The sequence below is a fragment of the Vidua macroura genome, chromosome 31 (assembly GCF_024509145.1).
Source record: "Vidua macroura isolate BioBank_ID:100142 chromosome 31, ASM2450914v1, whole genome shotgun sequence".
Classification (NCBI taxonomy): domain Eukaryota; kingdom Metazoa; phylum Chordata; class Aves; order Passeriformes; family Viduidae; genus Vidua; species Vidua macroura.
The window spans coordinates 184,898-195,474 of NC_071601.1; the positions used below are offsets into that span (position 1 = coordinate 184,898).

Here is a 10,577-nt window from a genome sequence, read left to right on the forward strand (position 1 = left end):
TTCACTCCAGATACACAATTAATTCATCCTGGGCAAGGACTGTGTCATCCCTGACAGTCCATGGATCTTAACCACCAAGATGCCCCCTTTCAGTCCTAAACCCCTGGGGGTTTCTGAGCGTTTGATGTAAACTGATCTAATTTTTTACCTGGGAATGAGTCAAAAGGGGATTTTTAACACCTCATATCTTACTGCATGTCCCCTCCACACAACCTGGGTTTGCTCAGCACCACATCAATGCAAAGGACACCTGCAGAGCACAGCACTGGGCTGTAGATCCCCAGAGCTTCCCAACAGTGGGCAGAGCAAGCCCCAGAATAAAAGGAAAACCCTGGAGAACCAGGACATAAGTGGAAATAGACACACAACTTAAAAAGTAAAAGAGATTTCACCCAACTGTCTTGCCAAGTACCCCAGAGAAATCTTGTCAAAAGTATGAGTGGGGAAAAGGTACTGTGTCTATTCGCTTAATAAGATGAGGAAAACAAAATGTGCAAAACAAGACAGAAATTAAAATTTAGCTTCTTGATGTGACGTTCCCTCCTGGTAAGCATCCTTTGCATTAGAGGAGCTTGGCAAAGGATATCCTCCCCATCTTCTGTTCCTACTGCATTTCAGCAATCATTAAACCCAGATATTCCAGCCAGATATTTCTTACACTCCTATAAATGAGGAACAATAGAAAACACCAACAACTATTAAAAGGAAAGGTCTTCTGAATACTCAAACTCATAATTGTGTTTAATGATGACCTGGAATGAACCATCTTGCATAAAAAAGTACCAAAAATCCAGTTTCTTTCCCTGTTCAATTATGCTATAAAAGGAACAAAAAATGTTTTGTTTTTTGGTGAATTTATGAACCATTTTGGTCCACCAAGAATGTCTTGGAAAGCAAGAAATAGCACAGAGTGTTGAAATTACCACAGTTCAGCTTTCCCTGCCGTGGAATGAGCACAGCAGGACAATCTCACTCCTTCCTCTGCCAAGATCTGTAAGACAAGAGCATCCACATGATTTAGTCCTGGCACAGCAGGAATGAAGAGGAGTGTAGAAAGCAGCATTTTCATGTCACACTCAGTGATTGTCTATCACCTTCTCTCATTTCCCTTCATCACTGTTAAAATGGTTTTTTACACTGATTAATTGAAAAAAACCCACACTCTTCCACTGAATTTTATTAGCCAAACAATTATGAGATAACCAGAATCAAAAATTATGAAATTCAGGAAATAAATAATTCTTAGAAATGACCGATGTTCCTCTGTCTTCAGAAAGCACAAAAATTGATCCAATTTCTGTCTACTTGAGACCTAAAGTCCAAACCACTTTGGAAACAGCCTTCAGCAATTCTACATTGAGCAAAGCCCCTGCTCACAGTAAATAAAACAAGGGTGCAAATCAAATCCACCTTCAGAACATTCTGCAGAGTATTTCTGGGTGTGAAATAAAGTGCAATTTTATTGGGCATTAATTGCCACAACTGTCAGTTTTCAGGAAGCACTGCATTCATCCCAGAAGCCAGTTTTCCCCACATGAAATGAATATATATGCCTGTATATTTACATTGAAAAGATTCAAATTGGAAGACTTCTGTAAACTTGATATAATCCACTTCATTCTTTCAGGCTTTCAATAACAGACACTGACCACACAAAATACTTGGGGCATCATTATCAAGGAGGATCTCTGGTGATTACTGAGCACCCCAAGAGCAACACTGTTCTCCCCTCTCTCTTCATAATTATTTCCTGAGAGGACCAAGACCCTCCTCTTGACCCATTACCATTTATCTGCTCTTCCACCAGCTATATCCAGGTTCTCTCAGGGTGTGAGACCATTTAATCCAGTTTAAAACCTCATTTATTCTCCCCTGAAGGAACAAAGGTCTCCTGTAAACATGCAGAAAGCTTCTGCCAATCTTCCCTTTGCTGCAAACAAAGAAAGAAAATAGGACAGACAAGCAATCACCCTGATTAACATTCAGATTAGCATTCACCCCATCACCTGATTAACTCTGCCTGATGCAACTTTATATGGTAAAGCCCTGCTTGAATCCTTTGCAAGCCAACTTCAGGCTGGGATGATGAGACATTTGGGTACTTTGCTTTCTGTGTTTCTCACATAAGCTGCTTATCAGCCATCAGATGTTGTGCACCACAGAAGCCCTGTGATATCTGGCATCTCCCTCACTGCTGATGTGCCAAGGGAACCACCTGGGCACCAGGGGAGGCAGCAGAGGTGAGTCTCTGAAGGGATGGCATGAAGGTTTTTTCAGGCTTTGGAAGCTGTAGGTGTAGGAAGCAGCAAGATTATTTCCTTGTGGTGGAAGTGTAGACACATTTCATTTTAGCATTTCAGTCTTCACAGTAAAGAAAAAAAATATAGGAAAATGCAAAAAAAAAAAAAAAAAAGAGAGAGAGGAAATTCAGCTACTATAATGGAAGTGCTTTTAGCAATTCCTTAACTGATTAGAGGGAAAACAGTTTGCTTGTAGTTGCACGTGTCAGTCCTGTATATTTATACAATCTTCCCACTGCTCAGAAAAGAGCGGCTTTCACAGTAATGTGAAGAGTAATTAGATTATCAACCTCTCATCAGCCATAACTTTTCTATCCTCCAAAAGCTCATTGCTCTGACCCCATTTGTCTTCTTCCCACTAATCACAGAGTCACAGACTGGTTTGATTTTTCTTTAAAGGTTATCTGGTTCCACCCCCTGCCAGGCAGGGACACCTCCCACTATCCCAGCTTGCTCCAAGCCACATCCAACCTGGCTTTGGGCGCTTCCAGGGATCCAGGGGCAGCCACAGCTTCTTTGGGCAACCTGTGCCAGGACCACCACCCTTACAGAGAACATTTTCTTCCTCATATTCCATCTAAACCTGCCCTCTGCCAGTTTAAAATAATTTACCCTTGTCCCATCACTCTCTGCCCATGTAAAAAGTTACTGTCTCTTTTCTAAAAACCCCCCTAAGCACTCAAAGGCCACAATCATTCAGAATTGACCATTGGTTGAAACCAAGGACCACAATTCCTTTTCTAGCCCAGCTGGGCTCAGCACAGCCAGTTCAACCAGAAGAAAAAGAATCAGGGGTGGTCCATTCTGCCTGGCACACACCTATTCACTTTGCCCTTGTATCCATGGCATCAGCACAGAAGGATCAGGTGTGGTTAAGAGGCATCTTTCAGGTTAAAATGGGACCTGGGGTTTTTGTCATCCACCCATGGATGACAAGGCCACATCTCTAAGGACGAGCCTTCAGCAGTGCTAATTCTCTGAAATCCTTCCCTGGGATAGTTCTGGAAACTTCATTGCACTGCGGTCAGAATTTGCATATGATTGGAAAAGTGGTGAATTTCCATTACTTAAAAAAAAAAAAAAAAAAAAGTCAAATTGAATTGCAGCGAGGTGAAAGGGCTCAAAAATTAGGGTCCTGCTGGTGTTTTAACAACTCTCACCAAAACCGCTCTGAGTCACTTATTCTATAAAACTTTTAGATTCTGACACATTCTCGCACACAAAATGTGGCTAGGAGTGATTGCTCTGCAAGAAAAAAAAACAGAAAAAGAGGAACTTCCCTTCTTAAAAAGAAATGGTTCTGGAAACATTTGAGATCAGGTTGGATGGGGCTGTGAACAAGCTGATGTTGTGAAGGATGCGGCTCATTGCAGGTGTTGGACTAGATGACATTTGAAGGTTCTTTCCCACCCAAACTACTTGTGATTCTATGATTTTTTTGATTCCACAATGAATGATCAAGATTTTCAGATTTTACTGGGGAGCAGGAAAATGGCTACAGTAGAAATGAGTTTATTTCTGCAGGCTGCCCTATCAGACCTGCCTGGCAACTCTGAGGTTAAGCTCTGGGATACAGAGATATACTGGTGAGAAAACAAGTTTCCTGAATTTAATTTGGTTTGAAAGTGGTGAGTGGTGGAACACAAAGTAAGGGCTGGATTTTGGGCAAATAGCACGGACCTCTCAATGCTCCACAAATGTCCCTTTCTTAAAACGTCCCTTTCCAGCTCATTTTCTCAAAGTTGACTTCCCAGCTACTAAGTATGTATTAGATATTAGTTATGCAAAGGACATTTCAACCACTGGCAGCAACCACAGTTGATGTGAGACTGTGATCTCCGGTAGATGTGCTTGGAAATTTAGGCATGAAGTAAGAGATGATAATTTCTACTGCAGTGCAGTGGCTGGGGAGGAAAAATACAGGTGTTTAATAGAGGAAAAAAAACTACTTTAGCTCTTCTGCTGTGTCTCCTGTGTAAGAATCAAGGGTGGGAGATTGGTGCAGTGACTTCATAGAATCATGGAATGGTTTGGGTTGGAAGGGACTTTTAGAGACCATCCAGTTCCACCCCCACTACAAAGGGCAGGGACAACTTCCACTAGCCCAGGTTACTCCAAGCCCCATCCAGCCTGGCCTTGGACACTTCCAGGGATCCAGGGGCAGCCACAGCTTCTCTGGGCACTCTGTGCCAGGGCTTCCCCACCCTCACAGGGAACAATTCCTTCCCAATATCCCATCTATCCCTGCCCTCTGGCAATGGGAAGCCATTCCCTGTGTCATGTTTCTCCATCCCTTTTCCCAAGTCCCTCTCCAGCTCTCCTGGAGCCCCTTTAGGCTCTGGAAGGGGCTCTAAGGTCTCTCCAGAGCCTTCTCTTTTCCAAGCTTGTGGTGGAAGGATCTTGATCCACTCTATCACTCCCCCTTCCCAACTGGACAGAAGAGAGAAAATAAGGTGGGAAACTCCTGGGTTGAGATAAGGCAGTTTACAATAACAAAAGTAAAAGTTTGTGCACAAGCGAAAACAAGTGAAAAAGAGAAAAAAAGATAATTTTATTCTCTACTTCTCATCAGTGAGTGATGTCTGGCACTTCCCAGGAAGTAGGGCTTCAGCACACAAAGCAGTTGCTCTGGAAGGCAAATATTGTAAATAACAAATGCACCCCCTTCTTTCTTTTCTTAGCTTTTATCTGAGCTGACATCCTGTGGTATGGAATATCCTTTTGGATTACTTGGGGCAGCTGTCCTGGTCAAGATCCCAGGATCTTTCTCAATCAAATTCTGAGTTTCCCACAGACCACCACTGAACTCAGACTTAGTCTAACCTAGAAATTGCCTCCACAATGCAGAGTGTGTCATGCAATGCTTGTATGTATTGCATTGTATTACTTGTGTGAAGTAAGAGTACTGCTGTATTTATAGGGATTTATAATATGTACTCAAAAGGAAGAAAAATAATATAATATGTACTCTCCAGGAAGAAAAAAAAAAAGTAAATGTGTTCCTACTCATAAATAAAAAACAATCTTATTTTACAGAAGTATCATAAACTTAACTGATGGCAATTTAAAAATGTGTAAAGTTCTCTTTTAATTTACAGCAAGTTCAGTCAGGACTCCAGAGCTCCAGCAGTTGGATGGTTGCTGTGGCTGCCTCTGGATCCCTGGAAGTGCCCAAGGCCAGGCTGGACAGGGCTGGGAGCAGCCTGGGATAGGGGAAGGTGTCCCTGCCTATGGCAAGGGATGAACACCAAAAGAGACTGATTTACCCATGAGCTTTCCCAACTTTTCTTGCCACCCAAAAGCATCCCAAGGTCAGATTTATACCTGTGTCCTTCTCTGTCCCCAAAGGATTCACCTGGACAGTTCAGCTGCCCAGGGTTTTAGATGCTGCTGCTGATCTCAGTGCTGTTTGCTGGGGTGCCCTGTATTTCCCTGGTAAATAGCAGGGTTTGTGAGGCTGGCACAAACAGCTGGACTGGATGATTTTGGTGTCAAAGTGAGTGTCTTCCAACTCAGGGTATTCTGGGATTCTATGAATAAGGAGCAAAACAGCCAAGGACTGCTGGGAGAAGGGTCAGAGGAGTAATCTGAGATCCTGAAGATGAAAAGAAACAGCGAACCAAAGTTTGGGACTGGTACGGGTCTATTTAGGCACTGAGATGACAGAGTTTGTCTAAATGAAAATCAGTGAAAATCTGCATCAAATCTGAATGCAGAATGGAAAAGTCCCATGGCTGTAAAAGCAAAAACTGTCTCTAGAAATGTATTTGTAGGGAGTTCACCACAGATGGGGATGGGTACTGATAAAACAGGATTGTAGCAGGATGAACCTTAAGATCCCTTCCAACCTAAACCCTTGGGTAACTCCTCCTTCTCCCTTCCAGAAGGAAGAAGATGCGCAAGGAAGGCAAGGAAGACTCCTGCTGGATTAATGAATGAATGAATTAATTAATTAATTTTTAATTTAATGAATCCCATACAACTTCAGTGACACTGAGGAGGAGATGCCACAGGGTGAGTCCCTGGGTTTGGTGACACCTGGCTCCTGAGGGTGCTGCTGGGTCTGCAGAGCCGTTCTGTGGTTCTGAGATACTCTTTGAGGGGAGAAAGTGTCATCAAATGCCAACACACTCAGGTTTGAGTGCCTGAAGAATCTCAGCCAGGTAAAGTACTTAAAGAGCAACTTGCTCTCAAGAAAGCTTTCACCAGAGCAAAGAAAAGGGGTAGGTTTCATTTCAAAAGGCTTTTGATAACCTTTACATTTTGTTGTTGTTGTTTCAGTAAACCTTTTTTAGTGTCCCAGTTTCCAGATCTCTAGCTAAGAGAAAACTGTATCAGAATAAAACAAATCCTTTGGGGCAACTTCTAATCTCATGGGGAAAATCATATTATTTTTTTTTCAGTTCAGAGCATTAGGAATTACAAAATAATTATTTGGAGCTTGGAAAAATCTTGAAATCAGAAATTTCAAGAGGCACATTTTCTCCTCAGACCTTCACATCTTGCCTACGACAACTGCCAACAAACGTGTTCATGCCTCGATATAAACCATGGAAATATTTTTTTTTGCCATTGTTGTGCTGTGGTGCATCAGCCATGTTCAAATGCTAAACTATTCACCTTTCAACTGCTTAGGTAACCCAAACCACTGACGCATTTAAGGTAGACAATTTGAACCTGACCTTCCGCTGCTTCGCAGGCTTTCCAATACGTATTTTGCTTCTAAAATTGGCAATTTAACTGACCCACTTTGAAAGGATATTTCAGTAAATTGCTTTAGAGAAAACCCCTTCTGAGGGGACCATTTCCTTTAACCTGCACACCTCTAACTTGAAGAGGGAAACTGAAATATACATTTAATTTCTGAAACATCAGCTTCTTTTAAACAAGCGGATGTAGGTCACGGGTATCCCAGAACCCGCAAACTAAATTCTACCCTTATTTGAATCCTCCTTTGGATGGCACAAGATGAGTAAAATTTGGACTTAGATATAAATATTAAGCATATATAAAAATTCTGTTCCTTCTCCATATAATTTTTATTAAAAACCCCACTAAAATTAGACCTGGGAAATGTTCTGATCAGCATGTCAAGGCTGTTACACTGAGTGTCACTTCATGGGGCACATCTGAGCTATTCGTAACCCACTGTCAGAGCAAAATGATGGGACTATTTCCTAAAAAAGGAAATATCAGAGAATACACTTGATGTTATAGAATCCTAGAATCATAGAATGGTTTGGGTTGAAAGGGACTTTAAATATAATACAGCTCCACACCCTGCCATGGGCAGGGACACCTTCCAATATCCCAGGTTGCTCCCAACCCTGTCCAGCTTGGCCTTGGGCACTTCCATGGATCCAGGGAAAACCACAGCTCCTCTGTGTAACCTGTGTCTTGCATCATTTTGCATCTCTCAGCCTTCATAAAGTTTCTCTGGAACCCCTTTGTCCTCTCCCTAACTTAGGAAGTTTAACTACATCCAGCAGACTTTCCAAACTCCTTTCCTTAGGAACAAAGCACTGCCTCATAGCACGAGAGAGGGAAAAAGAAAGCAAAATTAAAGGGTGGCAAGCTCAAAACAAAGTTCACTCTTTTTTTTTCCTATGTGGAGAGTGACTGGCTTTTGGGAGCTCACTATCACCAAGCATTCTGATCAACACTGAGATATCACACCTGAGGTTTAACCATGAACAGAAGTAGCCCAGTTCAGAGGAGAATTGAGCTTGAGCAGGGACATTGCTCCTCAGACATCAAGAAAAATTGCAGCCCATGGGAAGAACATGAAAGCAATTTGATGGTGGCCAGCTGTCCAACATCTGCCCAATCTGGGGTGAAAAGACGTCAGACCGACCAAGGAGTGAACAGATCCAAACCTGTGCCAGCGACATTTAGGTTTGATACCTACAGCACCCCAATTTAAAATCGAATACTTTGCACCCACAAATTTGCAACATTTGTGGTTTTGTCACCATTAGAGTGACATGGCTGAAGGAATGACATCATCTACAGATCTAAGATATATCCTGTATTCCACCTGTGTTAATGGAACCTATATACATACACTTCTTAATTTAGGTTATGGTCAGAAACCACAGTTAAGGTTGGGGGAAAAAAACACCTACTCCAAATTATTTTGCACAACCCAGAAACTCTTATAAAAGGTCCAGCAGCAGATGTGCCCAGACACCTTCAGCTCAGCAGAACCCAGCAAAAGCATCAGAAGCAGTAAGAGAAGGAAGGAAGATGTCTCCAACTTTTTGCGCTTCTCTGGTAAGAACTTGAATTCTGAGTTTTTTTTCCCCCAGTTTGACAGAGACTTATTTAAATTCTAATAGATGGAATAGGGATCTGCACCCACCTTTAAAATGCTTGTTTAAATCATTAATAATTAAAAAACTTAAAATGTGAGAATGCTCATGGGGCAGCAATGAGACTGTACATCAGTGACATGGGCTTGCACAGTGTTTTCTGAGGCAAGAAATACATTGAAAACTCAGCCTTAGAGTGTCTTTCTTTTTGTTATACTCTTTCTGCTATCTTTTCTATTATATTATTTTCTATAATTTAACATTACAACCAGATTACAACTGTGTATATTAGTGTAAGTAGTGTAAATACAACTATCAGCTGTGAGAATCAGTTAATGAGAACAAAAGTGGATGTGACATACCGCACATTTTTCCATAATTACTCCAACCTGCAGTAGGGGCTTTAACCACCAGTTAGGCTGACTGTGGATGAATTTCACACCTGTCCTGTGTCCTAAATGTACCAATTCTCTCCAGCTCAGACCCCTGCTCCTTGTGCTGCTGGCCGTGCTGTCAGCCAGCAGTCCTGCCCAGGGGAAGGTGATCAAGCCTGGGCTCAAGCCAGAGAATCTCTTCAAGCAAGCATCTGCTGGATGCCTGACCCAAAAAGACTCAAAATTCCCCCAAACTGTGAGAGTCAACCTCAGCATCAGCAACACGAACCAGGACACCAAAACCAGCCCAGATGTCAGCAGCCGCTCTCTGGCTCCGTGGGATTACAGGTATGATCCCTGTCCCTGTGGCCTGGAAAAACACTGGATGCCCTGGCCAAGAAAAACACTTTCATCTCTATTTTCAGTGCTTTACAGCTGAGAGATTTTGGAAATATGAGGGTATCCACATCTGTATAATCCTCTTTGAAAGAGAACCAGTACAGAAAGCAGCACAAAAAAAACCCACAAGGCGTAGGCAATATACAGAAGGCAAAGCAAACGACTTTTATAATTTAAAAATTAATTTGTATACTGGGGCAAGCTTTATCTTCTAAAGCATTCTTTGTGTAAAACATCATTATAAAATACCTCAGAGGGTTAATGATGCACCAAATTCAACAGTGGTTTAACACCAACGTTTCAAGTTTTGGGGAGGAACTGAAGGATTTTGGGTCTGTTAGTTGAAGTGACACATTGGAAAGCTCAAATCATTTCTGATAAGTCTTTCAAAGTCAGTGCCTGCTTGAAGCAAATCCTCTGCAAAGGCAGTTGCATGCAGCCATGCATTTTAAAATATCCAATATTTAGTTACTTACATTTTATTTCGGAAAAACCTGCAGTCTTGGAGAAGCTGCTGTCCCTCCGCAGGCAATCCACCCCAGGATGCACAGGCTCCCGAGCAGGGAGCCCAGAGTCATCCAGACTGTCATGCCTTTGGATTCAAACCTTCTCTTTCCTGCCAACCCCCAGGATCGACGAGGACCACGACCGCTTCCCGCGGCTGATTGCGGACGCCGAGTGCCGCCACACCCGGTGCGTGACTCCGGAGGGGCAGCTGGACCACAGCCTCAACTCCGTGCCCATCATGCAGGAGATCCTGGTCCTGCGCAGGGAGCAGAAGGGCTGCCAGCAGTCCTACAGGCTGGAGAAGAAAAAAATCACCGTGGGCTGCACGTGTGTCACGCCCTTGGTCCAGCACCAGGCCTGAAGGGAGCTGGAGGTGCAAGAGCAAGGAGCCACAGGGAACTTCTTTGCATGGAAGAGGCCTGATCCAGCCTCCAAAAAGCTGAATCAAGCCATAAAATTTGTCAAGAATACAGCAGAATATATTGAAAATTAGGTGTCTCGGTTAAAAAAATAATGTTTTCTCCCAAAATCTTGAACTCCACAAATTCAGAATCCAGACACCTTCATGTGCCAGGCTGAAAAGTAATGGGAACTCTACCCATCCTTAGTTTATACACTTTGAAATGTCTATTTATATAAATCTATTTATGCTGATAGAAAACATGATAATAATGTATTATCCTAAT

At 42.6% G+C, this 10,577-nt stretch overlaps 1 protein-coding gene across 1 annotated transcript; it reads left to right on the forward strand.

Moving 5' to 3' along the window:
• Window positions 1–8,546: 8,546 nt before the first annotated feature.
• IL17A (interleukin 17A) lies at window positions 8,547–10,252 on the forward strand. Its single transcript, XM_054001670.1, has 3 exons — window positions 8,547–8,573; window positions 9,089–9,333; window positions 10,015–10,252. Exons 1-3 carry the CDS (start codon window positions 8,547–8,549, stop codon window positions 10,250–10,252), a joined length of 510 nt encoding a protein of 169 aa, XP_053857645.1.
• Window positions 10,253–10,577: the final 325 nt, after the last annotated feature.

Bases quoted from the DNA above. Each gene is read 5' to 3' on its own strand.
- IL17A (XM_054001670.1), top strand. From the start codon at position 8,547: ATGTCTCCAACTTTTTGCGCTTCTCTG. The intron at 8,574-9,088 runs GTAAGAACTTGA...AATTCTCTCCAG, and splicing joins CAACTTTTTGCGCTTCTCTG to CTCAGACCCCTGCTCCTTGT. The intron at 9,334-10,014 runs GTATGATCCCTG...GCCAACCCCCAG, and splicing joins CTGGCTCCGTGGGATTACAG to GATCGACGAGGACCACGACC.